The sequence below is a fragment of the Anas platyrhynchos genome, chromosome 1 (genome assembly GCF_047663525.1).
Source record: "Anas platyrhynchos isolate ZD024472 breed Pekin duck chromosome 1, IASCAAS_PekinDuck_T2T, whole genome shotgun sequence".
In the NCBI taxonomy this organism is placed as follows: domain Eukaryota; kingdom Metazoa; phylum Chordata; class Aves; order Anseriformes; family Anatidae; genus Anas; species Anas platyrhynchos.
Genome location: NC_092587.1, coordinates 37,499,910 through 37,520,780, shown reverse-complemented (window position 1 = coordinate 37,520,780; position 20,871 = coordinate 37,499,910). Strand labels below are relative to the sequence as shown.

General features: G+C 40.7%; 1 protein-coding gene and 1 long non-coding RNA gene across 5 annotated transcripts in view; one reads left to right on the top strand and one right to left on the bottom strand.

Annotated features, from left to right (window-relative positions):
- Nucleotides 1-312: 312 nt before the first annotated feature.
- On the bottom strand, nt 313-13,243 carry LOC110353997 (uncharacterized). Of its 2 annotated transcripts, XR_005262844.2 has the most exons (4): nt 12,184-13,231; nt 11,634-11,698; nt 10,105-10,370; nt 313-3,970 (listed from the first exon to the last, which is right to left on the bottom strand). It is a non-coding gene; the product is annotated as an uncharacterized lncRNA (long non-coding RNA). The 2 variants fall into 2 exon arrangements; XR_011807565.1 differs by lacking the exon at nt 313-3,970 and having other exon boundaries at nt 7,076-10,370; nt 12,184-13,243.
- A 73-nt stretch (nt 13,244-13,316) lies between these two features.
- Nucleotides 13,317-20,871, top strand: part of CPM (carboxypeptidase M) — a 30,955-nt gene continuing 23,400 nt past the window's right edge. Inside the window, exons 1-2 of one of the 3 annotated variants that reach the window (XM_072034767.1) lie at nt 13,317-13,333; nt 13,691-13,841. Coding sequence is in view for 1 of the 3 variants with exons in the window: in XM_072034764.1 (XP_071890865.1) it covers nt 13,550-13,567; nt 13,691-13,845 (173 nt within the window). In the remaining 2 variants the exon portion in view is untranslated. Of the gene's footprint in view, nt 13,334-13,409; nt 13,568-13,690; nt 13,846-20,871 lie in introns of those variants that run through there. The other 2 variants (XM_072034766.1, XM_072034764.1) reach the window with 2 other exon arrangements.

Below are 20,871 nucleotides of genomic sequence, written 5' to 3'. Positions count from 1 at the left end.
CAAATAAAGCTGCTCATATGTTTTAAATCTCCTGCCTGCATTTTTCTTTCTTTACCTTAACTCGCTTGTTTGTGGAGCTAGAGCGTTTACCATAGGATAAAGTGCAGAGTCCCTGTAAGATGAGACCAACCTGAATATATCGTGGGTTAGGCAAAATAGCAATGCACCTAGCACTCTGTACAGGGCTATAATAAACCTAAACTCTTTTCTGTGTTTGTTTACAGGGTACAACAACAGATTATCTATATACCCTTTTTTTTTTTTTTTTTTTTTTTTTTTTTTTTTTTTTTTTTAAATTTGGTGTGCAGTTTTCCCAAAACATTGGCCAGATCATTTTGAAATGTCCATGAAATGTTCTTTTTAAGCAAACAGGGTTCCAAGCTGGAATTCAGTCCTCACTTACCTGTATAAGTTGCAAGAGACAAAGGTGTCGCAGGACTGCTGCAAATTCCATTCTGTGCCTTCGAGCAATCTTACACCAGCAAGATAAGCAGTTTATTTGACCATTCAATTCAAAGCCTTTTCCGATCGCAATGAATCGACAATATCCTTCTGTAATATGCAAGTTTGCAATCGGAATTTTTAGTGAAAGGCTCTTTTGTTCTGCCTTTACTATTCTTAAAATTTTGTTCTGTTGAATGTGTTTATTTGTCAATTTATTTCACACACGGGCTGAGAGTCCTAACTAGGGATGAAACAAAGGTTCTGAGTTTTGTGTCATTTCAAAGTATAAAGTGTTGAGTTTGTCCTTTTTACAGTGAAGAGGATGTCAAAATAGTCAATTTAGAGACTATGTTTAATTGGAAGGTCTGGGTTTGACTTTAGTGTTTTTACCTTGGGTTTTAATTCTCTAATATTTCAATTCCTTTATATTTTTATTTTAACGCCCTGATAATGTCATTTCTCTGTGTATGTCTTGCCATTGTTTAGATTATAATATTTAATACAAAGACATTATTTCTACTCCCAGTATGTCATTCTTTATGAAACTTACATAAACTGTATGTATATTTAGACTTAATTCAGCCCTTATATAACTTCACATATCTCCCACAGAGCTGAAGTTACTACTCAGGTCTATTTATGCAAAACTGAATTTGATCCACAGTTTTCTTTGTAAATAAGGAAAAGAACAATAAGGATATTTGGTCTGTAGTCATGACCTAGGTCATTTGTCATACAGAATTTATTGGAACTATTTCTTTGCTTATATTACACGTTCATGTTGATGAATTACTTAGCAACTCAAGTATTTGTGTTTTCTTGATAAGACTCCTGAGTGCTCAGATTTTTTGCTGGATGAATGGTATTTAATCAGAACCCGAGATCCTTAGGTTACCAGCCTGATTGCTGTCCCCAGTTTTATAGGTCTCAGATCAAATAAGAAGGATAAGTGGAGGCATAAAATGAGTGACAATAGTTGGATTTTTAGGCATTGGAAGAGAGATACACACTCTGCTAAGAAAATTCAGCTTTATTATCAGTGGGCATCTCACAGTCAAATTTTCTTCTTCCCTCATTTTTGATGGCAATTTATCCTTTTGAATGAATACCTGTTCTCCCCCTGATTCATACAGGTATTTTCTATGCTTTCCCAAAGTATCCACTTATATCCATTTATTATCTGCATAGTTGTGCAATTGTTTTGTATTTTGTGACTGAACTTTGTTTATTTATGTTGACAGGAAAAAGGTTCAACAAAAGGGGAGGAAGACTATGTAAACAAAGAGAAAAATAACAGATTCGTGAGAATTCATATACTGCAGTCTATAAAAACATGACATTCCTTTCAAACTAGATGTTAAAGTTGAAATGAGTAGGTGGCATGACACAGAAAACCATAGTCATCTGTTAGGTCAGCAAGACAGGGTTCTGAAAAGTCCCATTATTACTTCAGATTTCCTCTGAAAACCTGACACAGAGTGGGAAATATCTTTTTGTATTTTCCTAATTTCCTAAGTAATAAGACTCAGCAGTTATTATGCTTCCCTGCCCTGATGGATTTCTATTAGCAGGGCAATATCAGATAAAATAGAAATGGCAGAGCCTAAAATCACAAAAGGCTTGAGAGACTGTGTGGTCACTGATGACATGAAGGCACAGTGATACGTAAGAGAAGAAAACAGTCTGATCAATGAACTGTTCGAATGCCTTGTCTTACTATGGCCTAGGCTGCTTCCTAAATGCTTTTGAGAAGGCCACATCTTCCCCAATGCTAAAAGAGAGAAAGGAAAAAATGCTTGTGGCCTTCAAGAAAATCTGAGGAGTGGCCTTATGACCTGTTTGGTACCTCACGGTACTCGGTAATCAGACTGGAAGGGGGAAAAAAAGTCTTTTGAAGATTCTACAGCAAATGGTTTTCTTCACTTTGTTATTTCCTTTATCTTCATGGTGCTTCCCTTCCAGATTGTTTATTCAGCTTTTAGCAAATATGATAGAAACTATCCAAAAATACAGAGATTAGAAATCACCAAATACTCGTGCAATAATTCACTCAAGCTAATATAAATAAGTAGAAAGAAATGGTAGGATACAGGCAAATGAACTGACTAATGTAATGCACCCTGATCCTAGAAAAAGACACTATGCAAGCATTTAAGCACTGTACAGATTTTCCTAATGAGACAGGCAAGAGTTATAGTCATTTCAGGGGTACAGAAATTCACCTTATTTGAATTTCTCAAGTATCCAGTTGGTTACAATGCTGCAAATAGAAATGTAAGCACAGAACTTTGACAAACCTCATGATCTTGAAAATGAGAGGATATTTTTGAGGCTGTTGCCAGTACAGAAAATAAGTCACAAGGATATATTTGAAGCAAATGATCGCTTCTCAAGTTCAAGCTTTTTGCTGTCAGCCTCACTCAGAGGTAGGTGGTTTCTCCTCTATGTCCAGAAAATGGCTAAAAATTAGTTGGTAAATACAGTGGTTGACAGTACAGAAGAAAGTAATATAATAGCTTATTTCAGGTAACTGGATGCAAACTGGGTCTTGGAATGTCCTTGGTACATCTTGTGAGTCTTGTTAAAAAGTAAAGAAAATGAAACTGGAAACAGAAGCCAAGCAGCAGGGTGAATCAGACTGGAAAAGGAGGAGGTTGGTGTGCAGAGGAGGTGACAAGTCAAGCTGAGTAAGAAGAGGACACTGTGCCCAACTTGAGGCTGAGAGCAGATCCCTGAGGTTCCCAAATCTGTGCTGGCATCAAACCTCTTTGAAAGGCATTGGCCCTGTCCCAAATGAACCCGGTGACACTGAGGATAATGGACTCTCCCTAACTGAATTGACAGTGAGCAAATATAACCTTGTGCTTATAGGGGAAGACATAAATGCCTGTTCTTTATAATGTTGTGGGTTTTGTTGTTGTTGTTTTGTTTTGTTTTTATATTTGTGTGTGTGTGGGGGGGGGGGGTGACTACATAAAAAAATCTCTTTGCTAAGAGTATTATTGCAAAATAGAAAGTCCCTGCATCCTTTTCCTGCCCCCTTCATGTGTAGGCCCTGTAACAGACTTGTTAAATGACACTTGAATTTGGGCTGTAAATGAGAGTCATAGCTGAGCCAAGTATCCTGATCTTATTTGCTGCTGAGGCTGGAAGGGATTACATGAGATCACAGACTGCAGGCAGAAAACACGGAGTTATGAGTTTAAGGTTGCCAATACTGTCCAATTGAACAGGATTATGTCTCTGTCTCTACTATGTCATGCGATTTTGTAAAACTACTCACCACACGTGGTGTGTCCCCTAGGTTTAAGGCACCCAGGCAGCAAATTTGACCAGGGGTGGTCAAATTTGTAGGAGTGTCTGGTATTTAAAGCCACAGCTGAAGTCAGTGATAGTTGTCTCTTCAGCAGAAGGAAAGCAATATAAAGCTAACAACCCTCAAAAATCAGTTTGCTGGTGTTTCAAATTGGCTGCTAAGAGAGATGAAAACTTTTGGTCCTCTTTTTTCTGTGCTCCAGTGCCTTATCTGTAAAAGAAGGATAACATCAGTCTTCAGACAGGATTATAAATATATATTAATATTTATGAATTATTCATAAGCATTTTTAATGAACATGACCAAACAACGACAACAACAATGGATATAATTAACAATTTGGTCCTCCCTAACAGGGTTTGGAATAGCTTTTTTGTGCTTAAATTAGTGGCTTACTGAAATATGCCAGTGTCATGCAAATGAAATTGTTTTCAAAGTTCACCCTGAATACAAAATGGGAGAATTACGCTTATTTTTATAATAAGTCAGTTGCAAATATGTACAATCGTTAGTTGAAGGGACAGCAGAATTAATGCTAATGTTGCTTGGAAGTGTAAGTGAAGAAAATGCTTCTTGTTTGGCTCTTACTGAGTTCAGCAAGACACAACTTCATGACTGTCACTCTTCCTAAATGAAAAAGATTGTATTGTATTAATGAAATGCTTGATTCCGTCACTAGTCTGCCGTTTTAAAGGGAACACCCTGAAGATGCATTGACTGATCTCTTGGCATGAAAGCAGACAGCCTTCTGGAAAATGAATATGAAACTAAATATTAAATTGCTGCTCATTAAGTGGCACTACACATTGTTTACTCTGACCAAAATAAGGGTTCTGGGTACTGAAAACAAAATTGAGTTCATATAATATACATGTATATCATAATACAGCTACAAATTATGAAAGTAACTGTTACAGCAGCAATCTTTATTCTGTCATTCCTTAATTTTTTTTTTCCCCTCTCTACTAATGTTTTTTCAATTCTATGCGTACATCAAGATATCAGGAAGAGGATCACTACATAAACTGAGATCAGCACAGTACACATTGTCCTCAGAGACCTCAATCCCATACGGAGTAAGAGATTCCACATGAACCTTTATGAACTCATAGATAGAAGATAATTCAAAGGGAGGAACTAAACTACTGAATTCAAAACCACTCCCTAGTACTTCTAACTGTATTAAAAGAAGAATTATTGATGAGATTTGCAAAACAGGGTGGAGAATATAATTGGAACTCTTCCATTACAATTAGTTAAATTCCAGTTGGTCACAGTATTTCAGCCACAGATTCTACCTCATTAAAGAAAAACAACAACAAAAACGGAATGGAGATATATCCATTTTCATAACACTTTCCCTTGGACATTTCTTGTGGTCATTTCTGACCAGAGAAAGAACGAAAGAACGAAAGGAAGGAAGGAAGGAAGGAAGGAAGGAAGGAAGGAAAGAAGGAAGGAAGGAAGGAAGGAAGGAAGGAAGGAAGGAAGGAAGGAAGGAAGGAAGGAAGGAAGGAAGGAAGGAAGGAAGGAAGGAAGGAAGGGAGCAAAAGATGCGTAAATCTTTGAACAACAGTGATCAAAAATATCATCATATTTTAACCAGATAAAATGCTCTAAAGTTCATGAAATCACTATTGGCCTAGCAACTCGCTACAATTTTGTTTCAGAATAGGACAGAAGGAATTAATGATGAACAAAATTCTGATCCCAAATCATTAAATGTCCATTGACCAGCTTTAATTTTATGTAAAGCAGTGTAAACTCCAGAGTAAATAGTGAACAAACATTTCTAGAACAGTAAAATTCCTATTTAGGAAAGCTCCCAAGCCTATCTCCTGTCCTACAAAGTAGTACACATATAATCTTAATAACAGGCTTAACAGTGATTGAAGTCAAGGGAACTTTTGCATGGATGTAAAGTTGTTGGAATATATGGCTGTGTGATTTACTAGTTCACATTCTCTGTTTGCAGCTGGGTATGGCTGGACAACAGATACAGAGATAAAGATTATATTTTATTTTATTTTTATTTTTGTAATTCTAGATCTAAACAGTACCAGAGATTAATTAGGACAACACTGGCTAGAGAGGAAGAAATAAATTTAGGTTGCTTTACAAGTAACAATGTCCTAGACATAAACTTACACAAGGAATAATTAATTCAATATATTTTGTCTTCTTTTCTCACAGGCAGGGAAAAGAAATGATAATTTGTTTTAAGACGAAGAAATTAGCCTTTTAAGATGATCTAGTGTAGGGACCACCCTACTGAAACTTCAGTAGAAGGTTTCAGAGCAGTTTTCTGAGTACATTTAGACTAGAAGGACCACATTTAGATCTCATGAAATCTCATGAAATATGTATTTAAGGAAAGTAAGTCAGAAGTCTAAGCTTATGTTAATGCAGCTTACACCATAGGATCAGAAGAAGGTGCAAGTTCTGCCAGCTTAGACTCTCCTTTAAGTTTGGTCCATTAATTGCAACGAAATAAATTAAATACAAGAACTTCTTCCAGTTCCCATAAGGACTGTTCCACTCCTATAAAACATCTACCATCTACATGGCAATATTTGAATGATCAAGTCAGATTATCCACATTCATGGCAATCTCGAAGCAACTTTTACAATATATAGTGCAATGTAGAGTATTAGCCCACAACAAGATCATTGTAAGGGACAAATAATTCTTTGAATAGTCCCATCTTTTATCAGAGTTCTTCATGGAACTAGACTTGCATAGGAGCACTCATGGTAAAGCCTCAAAAAAGTTACTGAGTATGTAATGAAAAGGGCAGATTGAGGATTCATAATCATCCATTAAAACTGCCCAGAATGAAAAATAATTAAAACTACACAAAAAACAATGGACTACAGAAGTGCTTTTGGTATGCAGTACATCCAGCTTTGCAATCTATGCAACATTCAGCCTTGCTATCTGTTGTGGAAATTTAAACAGATGTCTTGGTATGAGGGCATCTTTTAAGTTAACTTAATTTAGTGATCTCCTTACTACAGGCTCTCTGAGGAATTAATGATGTGGGGTTTTCTTTCTTTCTTTCTTTCTTTCTTTCTTTCTTTCTTTCTTTCTTTCTTTCTTTCTTTCTTTCTTTCTTTCTTTCTTTCTTTCTTTCTTTCTTTCTTTCTTTCTTTCTTTCTTTCTTTCTTTCTTTCTTTCTTTCTTTCTTTCTTTCTTTCTTTCTTTCTTTCTTTCTTTCTTTCTTTCTTTCTTTCTTTCTTTCTTTCTTTCTTTCTTTCTTTCTTTCTTTCTTTCTTTCTTTCTTTCTTTCTTTCTTTCTTTCTTTCTTTCTTTCTTTTATGTGTATTTTCAAGCTTCATGTGTGGGAGACTGCCAAAAGGTATTACTAATACAAATGAGATGAAGATGCTCTTTCTTAAGAACTTGAAAACCTCATTCCCAATGCAGAATTTTGTATCATGATTACACATTCATGTGTTAATAAAATAAAAATGAAAATGCTTGACCCACAAGATTTGTTTCCTTCTGAAGCTGGGACAAAAAATTGCTCTACTCTGGGTCTTGCTCAGATACCAGTTTGATGCCTGAGAACCATGCTTAAGGCTGCTATAATGTATGGTTTTTAGAAGCATACATTCCAAGGACACACCAAGAATGCAAGATTGTCCCTCGTCCTGCACATCTTCCCTAAGCACGGATTTGATTCTACAGGAAACCCTGCTGAATGATTACCCTTAGGGAAGGATAGCAAAATGATTATTCTTACATAACTTAGTTTAATTACAAAGCATTCTGAAGCGAGAAATCGCTTAAAAGTCTCTGTAAGTAATATTAGAAGAAGCTTAATCATATAAAAATTCAATGAACAAAGGGAAAATTAAAACTTGCCTGACCTTTCTTGCAGCATATCAAAGCTTTCTAAGTTGTCTAGTCATTTCATAAAACAAGAACTAGGAAAAAAAGAAATAAAGTTCTCTGGTGTTAGCAACAATTTTTATTTTCACTTTGATTTTCTGATGAGGTTATACATGATCTCTAATAAGCTGTCCTCAAAGCCAGAGGACTGAAAGATTCTTTTTTGCAGATTGTGTCTTGTTAAAGGCTGCTCTTTAGCCAGCCTCCATACCCATCTTGGGAACAGCTTTTCTCCAAGGACTTGCAAATATTTGTGAAGAAAAGTTATTATTTCTAGTGCTCATTTGTGCAGACTATTGAGTTTTTCAGCTACAAATAGTATTAAGAAAACCTTAGTAAGCTTTCTGTCATGAGAGGTTGCCTTGGAAGACTTTGTCTGAAGAAACTATTCAACAGTTACCACTATACAGTATAAGCAATAGTGCAGGACCAGCAAGGGTTTCTATATTTGTAATAGCAGTCTCTTTCTTTATTATTATTTTTTTTATTTAATTGGCTCAACAAACACTAATCTAAAGTTAAAATCAGTATTATTATGCCTGTATTGTTAGTGGGGAAGAAGAGTTATAGGATTTCATGGCCAGCCTATCTCTAAGGAATGAGCCATTACCGGAACTGAGGCGAGAGTCAAGAGACAAGAGCCTCTCTCTTCTGAGCACAGGTCACTGTTCCAAAAGAAGCTCTCTGCTGACCTGTGGTGTCACATACCTACCTACATCTTGCCAGCAGTTCATTTGAAATATCTAAACTGCAGATGCATGATCGCTGCTGGCTGAGCCAGGGTGGGTCTTTCCCAAGAAGCACGTTCTCATCCTTCTCTGGCCATCTAGCGCTTCTGCTCCCTCAGCCAAGGCCAATGCTTATATGGCCAGGTGAAAAGGAAGAGATTTTTTTTGGACATTGTGTTTGTGTTTGGTGGGATACCTTCCAGACGAACCAGTTCCCTGATCCAGCTGTCCACATGGCTGCTTGAGTGCCTGCACTGGATAATGGGAGGCAGCAGGGCTGGGTTCAGGGATGACTCTCTCAGTGACGACTCTCTCAGGGACAGCTCAGTTTTAGGTTGGTTTAAGCTGGACATGAAACAACACCCTTACCTCTGAGAACCAGAGCGTCACAGAACCATATGGTTTAATGAACAACAATCTAACCAGTACACAAAAAGTACAGAATAATCCAAGAAAAGACTTGCCAGCTGCTTTCAAATAGGTTGAGCAAGTTGCATGATTGTTTACTGCATCACTAAACATCTATTCTTAAACTGCTGATTGGCAGTTTTATGTATCTAGAAAGATACCTTTTCGTTTCTCCCCCCAGAATAAAAATTTAGTTCAAAACACCGCAATGTGTACTTTTCACTGATAGGAGATTGCAGTGCACGTTGTTTATTTGTTTGCCTGTGTAGAGAGCCATTTTGCATAAATCAGTGCAGAGAAATAGAGGATATTTTTATTACACAACTAAGTTTTCCAAAAACGTCTCAATTTCTTGTTCAGGAAATGGTACCATTGTTTACTTGAAACAGATATGTTGATTAAGTGGCCTGGAGGAATTTTGTTTAAAGATACAGGCTAGCTATCATTGTGAGTAACAGTGTTGCATTGTTCATGACAACAGCAATTAGGAAGATGTTTTGATCTAAGATAATTAGCAAAAATGGCAAAAAGCAATTCCAAAAATTGACAACTTTTGCAAATGTTGAAAGATGAAATTGGTCCAGCTGACGGGACAAATTTCAGATTTCTCAAAAATGTTGCTTAATACCAACAAGAAATTAACTATGAAGAATCTGTAATTTCCATGGTATTAACTGAAATGCATTTCATATGCCAATTAGGAGGCCTGACAGAGTGCTATGTCAACATCTTAAATCCCTCACATTTGGTTATCCTGTAGTCAGATTACTGGGATATTGATGACCAGAAAGACTACTCTCAGTCCCTTTTCCCATGAAATGCCCCACCGAATCCTGCCCATTGCTTTTTCCCAACAACAGTATCGATAACATTTCTACCTTCCATCCCATCTCCCCAGCCTCCACTGTTCCCACCTCCTCAAAACCTCTATGGACATTCCTTCCCTTCCTTTTTCCCACTTAGTTCCCTGAAACCCATCATTCCCCAACCCACTGGACTTCCCACCAAACCCTCCTGGCTCTCCCTGTTGTGTCTTGTGCTCCTACTTACCCAGGGACCCATTATGCTCCATTTGCAAAATTAAATTCTGTTGTTCCAGAAATAATCTATTTTCAAATTAGATCTAATTTTGTGTGTATTACTGAAAGGGTAAGTATAAGCCAATTTAAGAGGAGAAAGACAAAACATTTTACAATTGTATTACAATACCCAGCACACAACACCCAAGACATTTGTCTTGAGCAGGGTCACATTCCCATGCTTTCCATATCTAAATAAACAAATGCTTTCACCCACCGTGGAGCAGAACTGACCTGTTCCACCATAGCACATGCCGATGCATCACCAGACAGCAGCTCAAAATCTCTGCTCTATGCAGATTTTGCTGTTTGCAAGATAGGATGAGCGAGAGGCTTGTCAAGCAGCTAGTTGTGGTTCCAGATTCTCCAGCTAATTCAGTGCTTGTCTGGACAGCTCTAAACGATACCAGCTGCTAATAGTCCCCCTCGGGATCATTTTCTAATTGCAGATTACCAGACACAGCAGGGTATCCCTTTCTTCTCCGGGGGTAATCCTTGTGCTGGGGTGGAGGGAAGGAGATTTATGAACCAAATATGCAAGTCTCAGCTGAGAACTGCTTGAATGGTAGACACAACAAATAAGCTGGTGACTGCTTGAACAACTCATTGTGCTTTTGTGCTCTTTCATGCAGGGAATCCAACTTTCACCATGCTAAGAAGCAGCCTGTTAATTCAGCACTGTGGGTGTTACACACCAGGATGGCTTCACTGCAGTTTATTCCAGTGATTGGTATCTGGGCTTACGCTAATTCAGAACTGTGAAGTTGTATCAAGTTCATGTTTCTGTGTTGTCACTTGTACTGAACTTACTTATCTGGTCCATCTCGCTTAAGGAAGACTATCTCATGTTTTTTTCCCACACCACAAATCTGATCATCAGGTCCTTGGTGTGTTACAGAGATGCAAAGAACCTGAAGCTCCGGTCTGTAAGTTTTCGACATTATTTCAAATGAGGAAGTGTTAAAAGCAGTGGCAATCCTTGAAAAATGTAATCCTTGCTAGTGACCTCTTTTTATTTCTCACCAAAAATATTTTGGATATTATAACGTGGGACACTATTTTTTCTTACTTATCTTTGGGAAGTGCAGAAATTCTGCAGACTGATGACGAAACACAGAGTAAGACTTCAAAACCCAAGATCAGCTGTGTGGTTTGGCTCTTCAAAGTCACAAAACCTTCCAGAAAATCTTTTTACCGTTGAGACCCATCTCAACTGTATCTCTATAAAGTATTATCAGTCTTAGACTGCTACCTAACTCTCGTGTGAAGAATTTTTCACACCTGTTGCTTGTGACAGGATTTTCTTAACCTGTCACTAGGTGGCAACACAGCTACTCGCATCGCTGCGCTGCTTCGACCTACTCCTACCTGCGGAACTCTGCTGAGATCCACAGCTGAGAATTTCACATCAAAAATGTCTTTTCTTCCTACAAAACCCGTGCTCCGGTGCTAGCTTTGATAGTCACTTGTCGAATAGATTTGAATGGACGATTCTGAATGTCACTGCGAGGGGAGCAGCTGATGCTGTTTGCAGCAATACAGCTTTGTTTGTCTCCCTTGGCTAGAGGGGTCATTGTGCACTGGAGAGCTGAGTGTGGTACTGCAATCACTCTCAGTCCTAACACAGACAGTCCCTGATTTTGAACCACTGAAGCCAATGGGAGGTTTGTCACAGTTTTGTACAGGATTTGGTCTTTAGTACTGACGTTTAACAACAGCGGCGTATACCAGAATATTATTTGCCCAGGTTGGATTAAACTGACCTTCTGAAAAGTGTCTCAAGAGCAACAGGTATCCTCAAGTTTTGTTCTCTCAGGTACAATGCAGGCTGAAAACAATCAAACAAACAAAAAATGGATTCAGTAACATGTAACTCATACAATGTCAAAAAAAGCTGACTTGTTTTAACTTGCAGGCAATCTTCAAAACAATCTATCATTTCAAAGTGGTTTTGAGATTCCTAAAAACTGCAATGATCTCATGTAACCATGACTCTGTTAGCTACAGTAAAGGGTGGTGTAATTTCAAGAGGCGATAATGCTGTGACTACCTAATATCAAAGGTGTTTTTCCTCATTTCACTGAGATTAATATTTTACAGCCCCCTTTCATTTCACAATGCTGCCAACACCCTGCTCTTCTTAGAGTCATAGTTCACTGCTTTCATGTGATTCTGATGGGGCCGTTTCCAAGCATGTATATACTGGATTACCAGCTGAACATATTTTCTTCCCTGCTTACTCAAATGGTGTCACCAGATTGTCTTTCAAGGAGCCTATAAATATAAATATATATATATATATTCAAGTCTCACCAACTGAAATGTGAAGCTCACGTACTTGACTTCTCCCTTCTGCTTCTCTGGAGACATTCACCCTGCAGCCCCACAGCTTCGCTCCCACTGCATGTAGCAAATGCAAGTAACTGCGACCAACTGTTTTCTTTAAGTAAAGAAGGTAAATGACATCCATATTTAGGTCTTGCAAGAAATTTCTTTGACAACAGGTGAGAAGGTCTTGTCAAGTTATGGGAGTTAGAACATGGTGGAGCTGAAACATGGGAGAAGGGCTATGGGGCTGTCGCCTCCCCCTTAATGCCGTGCTAGAAGGAGCAGTATTCAACAGAAGTACATTGGGATATTACAGATTGTGTTAAAATATACTTTGATTTTTTTTTCCCTAAAGCTTCTGGGTTAAAATATATATATATATATATTCTTTTAATAACTTTTTTTATTTATTAGAGTCTTCTAACCAGAGTTCAGGACTTGTTATTTCGGATTAGCCCACACATTCATTTGCTTCAGTATCATTTTTTTTTTTAACATTGACCACGATGAGAAACTTCAGAAGGCAGCAGAGGAAATCCTGTCCTTACAGACATTTGTACTCCAATATCATATTTTAAAAGAAATGTTGATGCTCTCCTGTCTTTTGCTGCTGGAGCCCAGCCTCACTTTTTTTTTTTTTTTTTTTTTTTCCCTCTGAGCCTTTCTCAATCCAAAAGAAGACAACAAAAGGTGATGAAAAAGTCTTTGTGGTGAATCCCAAGAATAGGATATCCCCCAGGCAATGTGGTTAGCGCGAAACCAAGAAAAGCGTTTAATTCTGTAGATATAATCCAGCCCTTTCAGCAAGTGAATCCTATTAAAAACTCATCTTTAAAATAAAAAACGATTGTTAAACGGGGCTATCGCTAGATTTGGACACCAAATCCTGTCAGGATTTGTCCATGGGCATGGCAGCCCTCGCCCCCCTGCACCACACGGGGCTCGTTTCCTCAGGGCTCCCCCACCTCATGTTCTCTCCCCTCGACCTCCAGTGAAAGAGAAGAGGAAGAAGAAGAGGAAGAAGAAGAGGAAGAAGAAGAGGAAGAGGAGGTGGAGGTGGAGGAGGAGGAAGGTGGCGGTCCCCCCCCGAGGAGCCCTCTGAGGGCCTCGCTGCCAGGCGCCGCCCGGCGCTCAGGTGCTCGCTGTCGGGGCGGGCGGAGGGGAGGGGAGGGCAGGGAGATGGCGGGGAGGGGTCCCCATCGCTTCACCTCCTCCCTCCGTGCCCCTGGGCGGGCCGGGGGGAGCTGAGTGGAGGAAGCCGGCGTCAGTCAGGGGCAGGGCGAGGCCGGGCGGCGGGGGATGGCGGCCCCCGCCCGGAGCTGGGGCTCCAGTCGTGGAGAGCGGCGGCACCATGCGGGCGGCCGCCGGGGTAGGAGCGGGGCTGGGAGGGGAAGGCACCTGCTGCCCGCCGGGGGCTGCGGGCGGGGGGCTGCCCCCTCAGGGCTTCTCTGAGCGAGGGGTGGGGGTCTCTGATTCCTCTGCTTCTTCCTAGGAGGTGGCGGCTGTCCTCTGCCTGCTGGCCCTGGCGGCGGCGCTGGATTTCGGGTACCACCACGCCGAGGAGCTGGAGGCGTACCTGCGGGAGGTGCACGCCGCGCACCCGGCCCTCACCCACCTGCACAGCATCGGCCGCTCGGTGGAAGGTAGGTGCGGGCGGCACCGGCTCTTTTGGGGTCGTGAAGTCCCCCGGAGGGTCCCCGCAGCTTGGTGCCGTGGCCTCGGGTGGCGGCGGGGCTGCTAAGTGCCGGGTGCCTCTGCTTCAGCCTCTCCTCAGTTTCCTCTTCCTCTTGCTTGGACGTGAGTAGCAAACCCCGATGGCACCTACGGCTCGGGTGGGAGCTCTCCCGACACCTAACTCCTGCTCTTCGAGACCGAAACCTCGGCGGAGTGGCAATTTCAGAAGCAGGGAGGCTGCTGAGCTTGGGGTGTCGCTGCCCCGCTGCCAGGCACCCGCTCGAGGTGCGGCTGTGGTGGCAGCCTGTGGTCTCCAACTTGTCCCTAACTGCGTTAAAGAAAGGATCATCCCATCCCGCTTTAGCTGTTTGGCTAAAGCTGGGCTGACTAGATAGAAAAAGGATTTCAAATTCCATACCGGAATCCGGTTTTAAGTAAAAAAACTGGGATTTCAGTCTCAAACCCTATAAGAGAACAGCTCAAGCCTTTCTAGTCTCATATAGGTGTTTTGACTTATCTATGATTGGAACTTCTTTACAGTAATTTTATGGAGGAAAAAAAAAAGCTTTTTCTCTCCCTTGAAGAGATTAGAAAGGTTAGTAACTGTTAGCATTTACTTATTATACTTTAATCTTTTTTTTTTTTTAGTTTTCAGTGGAAAAAAGTTATGTAGAATTCAAAAAAAATGCTTTTATATGATGTGTAAAACTAGATCACTCTTTAGAAACATCATTTGTTCCTCTAATCGTACTTCATAGGCACTACAATAAGGCCAGATGAAACTTGTTTTACTTTTTTTGTTAGTTCTTGGTGTTTTTTTTGTTTGTTTGTTTTTAAATCTATGCTCTTCTAGGTAGATAAATGTGAAGAGCACTAGTAGCTTTTATCTCTTCACACATCCTTCCTTGTGTTATTGTGTCTTCAATTTCTTCTTTAAATATGCACTCCTACTTGTCTGAGGCATAACTTTTCTTTGGAAAGGGTCTGGTCAGTTTCAGTGAGGTGTCAAACAGCTGTCTTGTTGCTGTGGATGTGTAACCTCCTCTCTGCAGGTCCACACTTCTTTCTAAGAAAGTCTCATTATTATGGGAAGACTCAAACTAGACAAGGAATCTCAAAGTTAGTTAAGTCGTGTTCCTCTTGCTTTCATCAAAGGCAGAATCCTATTAAAATATGTTATTCACCCACACAAGAGAAGGCTACTCCCTTTGTGTACGGTTTCCTCAAGTACAAACTACTAATTATCAACATCTCCATGTTCCTACCTTGAGGGGACTTAGATAACTTTTTTTTAACCACAGGGCTAGATTTTGATTTCTCTGGTGTAAATTCTGTAGAGTTCTGTGAAATATGTTAAAGGATGGAACTGAGCTAGGGTCTTATTTTCTTTGCTCATATTGGGGAAAAAAAAAAAAAAAGCTCTTAACAATGGTGACTATGTAATTTTGGTAAAAATTAAACTTCAGTTTTGGCCAACATGCTGAAGTTCTAGTTCTTTTCTTAGTTAAGCTGTTGAATGTGCATATGCATGTACATACACTAGTATGGATTTACTGGTGCATCCCACTAAGTTGTCCAACCAATTAGCTAAACCCTGATAGCAAAATTATGGAGAAGAAACAGAAAATAATATTTAAATATTATAAAGCTGAGAATGTCATGTAGTAAGTCTTCTTTTCAACCCTTGATACATCTGATATGGAGATTATAGATGATAAATACAAAATTGTATGGACTGGCGTGGTGTCTGTAAGGACACCAGACGTGACTTTGGTGTTACTGTGAATGACCATTGTTTTAATTTTATTTTTTCTTTAGTCTAGGTTTCATTCTAATCTTTTTTAACAACCTAGCATTATATACTGTCATCAAGGTTTGGATTATGAAGAAAGTGAACTGAAAGCTTGATTTTATTTGTTTCTGGCTGGTGTAGACCTGGAGCTCTGCAAGGCTATAGGGTCCCCCCTTGAAGCTTCAATGTGGAGGGGTAACAGGGATCTCTGTACCACCACTTCAGGAGGTGGTTGCTTGTAGTTCTTTATCAGGAATATCTAAACGTTCTTCATGATGGAAGTCTCACATGTTCCATGCAGATTATGGAATAATTGAGGTCTGGAGGCTGTCTAACTTGAGGCCCTGTTCAAAGCAGGGCTAGCTTTAGAACTAAATTATGATGCTCGGAGCATTCTCCTCTCGAGTTCTGACTGCCTGCAAGCATGGAGGTCCTGTAGGATCTCTGGTACCTGATCCAGTGCTTATCTACCTTTGCTGTGAGAATGTATTTTCTTGCATCTGATTAGAATTTGCTTTGCTGTGTCTTTTTGCTGTGCACCTCTAAGAAGGGCCTGGGTCCATCTTCTCTAGAATCATCCTTTAGGTAGTGGGAGGATGTAGCTGTGTGGTTCTCCACGTTAAACAAACCGACTTTCTCCAGCCTCTCCTCAGGTCTAGTGTGCTTCAGCCTTGTAATCATCTCAGCAGCTTTCTGCTGGACTTCCACCACTGTGGTGTTGTTCCTCTTGCACTGGGGAACCCATAGCTGGGCATGGTACTCCAGTTGTAACTTTACTAGTGCTGACTGGGGGAGAATAATTATTTCCCTTTAGCTGCTGGTTTATGTTTTTGATGATGCAGCCCAGCATAGAGGTTCCTTTTCCGCTGCAAGAGCACACTGCTGGCTTGTGTTCATCCTTCTGTCCCCATGGACACCCCGTCAACTCCTAGCTTGCAGATCTGCAACCTGCCTCATCAGTCTGCAGCCTGTGCAAGCATTGGGTTAGTTTCTTGGGTTGATAATCGCAATGTGAGGCACTTCTGTCCCAGGAGGAGGACTTTGCGTTTTCCCTTGTCAAACTTCAGGAGTCTTCTGTTGAGAAATTCCTTCAGCTTGTCGAGGCCCCTCTGAATGGCAGCCTCAGTACTGACTCCTGAGGAACAGTGCTGATAACTTGCTGCCACTTGACCCCCCAACTGACCGCCGATTGATTGCTCAGTCTAACAGCCAGTTTCTGACATTCTTGTAGTCTACTGATCTAATCCATATGTTCCTCACTTGTGTGCAAAGATACTTTGAGGGATAGTGCTGAAAGCCTTGCTAAGGTCAAGGTTAAAGAAAGCTAGTACTCACATCCCTCCCACTGAGCTTTCATTTATCATGCAAAGCTAAGCAGTCAAGTACAATTTGCTGTGGATAAATGTGAGGTGAGATTTAGAAAGCAGGTTTATTTGATGTACATCAACAGCGAGGTACAAAACAAAGCCAGTACCAAGAGCTTCACTGGAAACCAAGGTAGCCCAATCTGTTTTGTGATTTATATCACCACATGGAAATTCACAGCTTCTCTGTTGGATTTCTGGGAAGATTTCTAGACTAGCAATGACCTGTTCATTCTTCAAGTGCTTTGGAAGTTATCTCCCAAGCTATTATAGGGAAATTCCATGAGATAAATAATGAAATACAGGTAGAGAGGAATCCTTAAAGAAGATGTAATGCAGTGGCTGACTAAACTGAGAGTTAACTGTTAACAAAAAGATAACTAATTTGGTAGGTCTAAGAATAGGCGGGCAGTCTGATTTCCTGATATTCCTGCAAAAGGAACACTAGTTGCTTCAGTTACTTCTGACGTGGTGTCTAAACACAGTGGAAAAAACTTCAGCAATGGTATCAAAGGTAATAAATCCTCAATACCTGGCAAGGATATCTGGCTCATGCAGGCTGAACATCAGGCGCTGTGTTCTGGGCTGCTTCCACGTATGACTAATGGTGGCTTTTTCTTTACAAGTTGGAAGGAAAAAAAGCTCCTGAAACCTGGTATTGACAGAGCTGGCTATTCACAGGCTAGTCAATAGCAGCTGACAGTTCTCATAAAGGCTGTGTGAAGAATCCACTTATTATGCAATTAAGTTCTAGAAAATACTGGTTCCTCCCTTCCCAGAGACCCGTCCATACAGCTACGAGAGGCTTGTGTCTGCCAGGAGGAGCTCTGCTTCCCTCACAGGGTTACTTCAGGCCAAACAATGGAAACGTGGGATGGCTCAGGGTAATATCCCAGTTCTTTGTCTCTGATGCCTTGTTAAATAAGCTAGTAAAAGGTCTTTGGCAGGAGCTGCCTTCTGTAATCTGTGCAATGTTTGACCTCAGCACAGTATGTGTGCTGTATGATGATAGGGGTGGCTGCAGAGCTGTGTCAGCCTGGAGGATGGGACCTGGTGTAGTCATAATTCACCTGGCCTGCCTAGTACCAGCCTCATCAAAAACAGGCTGACTACAGCAAGCAGAGCTTACAACGCACATTATTAAAAAGAAGATACTTAAATGTGGGTGGTGTCTGTGGTGCTTCATTGAACACACTTTTTTTTTTTTTTTTGAAAAGAAGAGGGTGAGTAGAGGGGAGGAGTGGGAAAGCAGACCTGAGGATTCTAAAAGGTGGAACTGATGACCTCATTAAGAGAGCAAAAGACAAGCAATGTAGAAACAGCTGAGTGGCTTTTGTAGTAGATGCCCATTTTCAAAACTCTTTTCAGATATGCTCTGGATTCAGATGAAGTGATAGCATGGCGACTGCAGCTTGTTTTAGATCTGTCTTTTCTGGAGGCAAGTCTGCATTTTTAGAATTCCAGTCCCACTGGAACAGTTGTAAACATCTTCCTGAAGCTCGTTCCTCCTCACTGAGCAAAGAAAGTTGTATATGCCTGAAGTATAAAGCACCTCTGTCTCCGCACAGTGAAGAGCTGGCTTAGTAGGCTGACCTTTATTTGTTGGGTTCTGTCATTGGAGCCACGAAAAGCAAAACAAACCAAACTGACCACATTTTATTATGGTTCCACTACAAATTTTTGGAAATAGCTACTTACAACAGGGCTATTGAAAAGTTGGTAGGTTTTTCTCTTTTTTTCAGGTGGGAACTACGTGGTTTAACCATCCTATTCTGCTGCTTACTGTTCAGTGGCTCTGTTTGTTGCTTTTAAATCGAAGTGTTCCAGCCATTGATCTTAAACACATCACCAGCTTTCACTAGACCACCACAAAAAAGCTCATTTATTAGCATTCTGCTATCCCTGCTCTACAAACAGAGGCTGAAGCATGCAGGCTGGTTTTGTTTGGGTTGCTGTGAGCATGTGTGTGTTTCCTTGTGGAAACCTTTGTGGGTTTCCCTTCTCGGGCAGCAGAAGGGAGCTCCGGGTGTTCGGGGCTCCGGGCGATGAGCGGCAGTGACACAGCCCAAGGGCACACTGGAGATGAGGACCAGGTAGCGGGGTGGGAGGTGCGTGCCTGCCTGGTGCTGTAGCCAGCAGAGAACCCGGGCACCTGTCCCAGACACTGTTCTGCACAGACGTCAGTGGAAGTTGTGCCCGAGGTATGCCAGGAATTGATTTTAATCAGCTACCTGCTGTTACGGCGTGATCAACACCTGTAGGTATTTACGGGAGGCTCTTCCGCGGGGGAGCGTGGCCTTTGGGGTCATTGCAATCCAGTAAAAGGATCTTAATAAAAGATCAGCTACTGTGTTTGTCTAGTCTAACTGCTGGCAGGCTGTGTATTTAGCTGACAAATGGGGAAAAATAGGAATTTTTTGTCAGGTGTTTCTTGTGATACGACATGGAAGGAGCCTGGGTTGCTACCATCAGTAGTACAATGCACTGCAAGCTTTATTGCACTTACATCAGGAACAAATTGGATTGTGGATGCTTTTAAGTACTAGAAAAGAAGTTTTACTGTTGGAGGAAACAAAACTGAAAAGTGTATCTATGAAATGTTTGTGCTTCACTGGAATTGCTCTTACCTGGTTAGATTCTGGGGTCCTGGCACTGTGCTGCTGGAGAACGAGGCTGTACCAAGCCCAGTGTGCTCTGAGGTAAGCTTCTCACAGCTACTCACTAATAAAGGCTCGCACAAACCCAATGTGAGTACCCATGTTTCAAAAAAGGGAAAATCCAGGAAGGTGATAAAGGCAACTGTAAATTTTCAAGACAAAGAGAAACTGTATAGAGGAAAATCGATGGGAACATGATGCCTTTAAAGCGAATATTGAGATAACTTTTTCTGTGTATACATAGCGAGAGAGATGTTTGTGTATGGGAGCATTACCTTCTGTTTGAGTGACTGCTGCAGATGGCTTTCCTCCTGTCTCCGGTCCTTGATAACGTCTCCTGTTCCCTTCCCCCTTCCTTGTCTCCCACCCCACAAATTTCCCTGGTCCCGTGAATTGCAGGCTCACCATGCAGGCATGGCGTGTGTAGATAATATAAGCATTGAGATTTTCAGTGTTCATTTTTAGAAACAGGAATGAATGGGATGTTTCCCGCTCCAAGGGCCCCATGTGAAGCACACTAAAGTCATTTGGCTCAAGTCCGAAGTTCCCTTTTTTTTAAAAAAAAAAAAAAAAAAAAAAACAACCTCTAGATTTGCACTCTACAAACTGCACTCTAGAACGTATTCTGATAGGTACTTTACCCGTTCTTGCCTGCTTCTTTGCTAATCCCCTCCTTACATGCCACTTTGTCTCTGTGGTCTCTTTCTTCCTAATCATCTTTGTCCTAGTTTTTGTCAGTACTTGTGGCATGAAAATGTATGTTAACAAGATGCTGGATAGATTTACATGTTCATTTTATTATTGAAAGTGTTTGGGTTCGTGGATGGGCTTGATGTTAACAGCCTTGTAAACTCTGTTTGCAGGGTATTATGTGAGTCACTGTGATGGGAAGGGAAAAACAGAAGAGGAGGAGAAGGACTGGGTCCTTCAGGGCTTATCTGTTCGAGTTAAGTCATGACTTTAAAAATAAATCATGACTTGAAAAGCAAGAAAGTATTAGGTTGCATTTCAAAAGCTCTTTAGCTTCCAATTGAGCTTTACTCTAAATCGTGCATATATAGAGCTTACCTTTACTGCATCGCCTTTCAAGTCTGTTTCTACTAGTGGAAGTTAAAAAGTCTTTAAATGTTGAAAAATAGTTTTTTTCCAACACATTTCCCCTGACTGCGTCTTCTAGTGTTTTAGT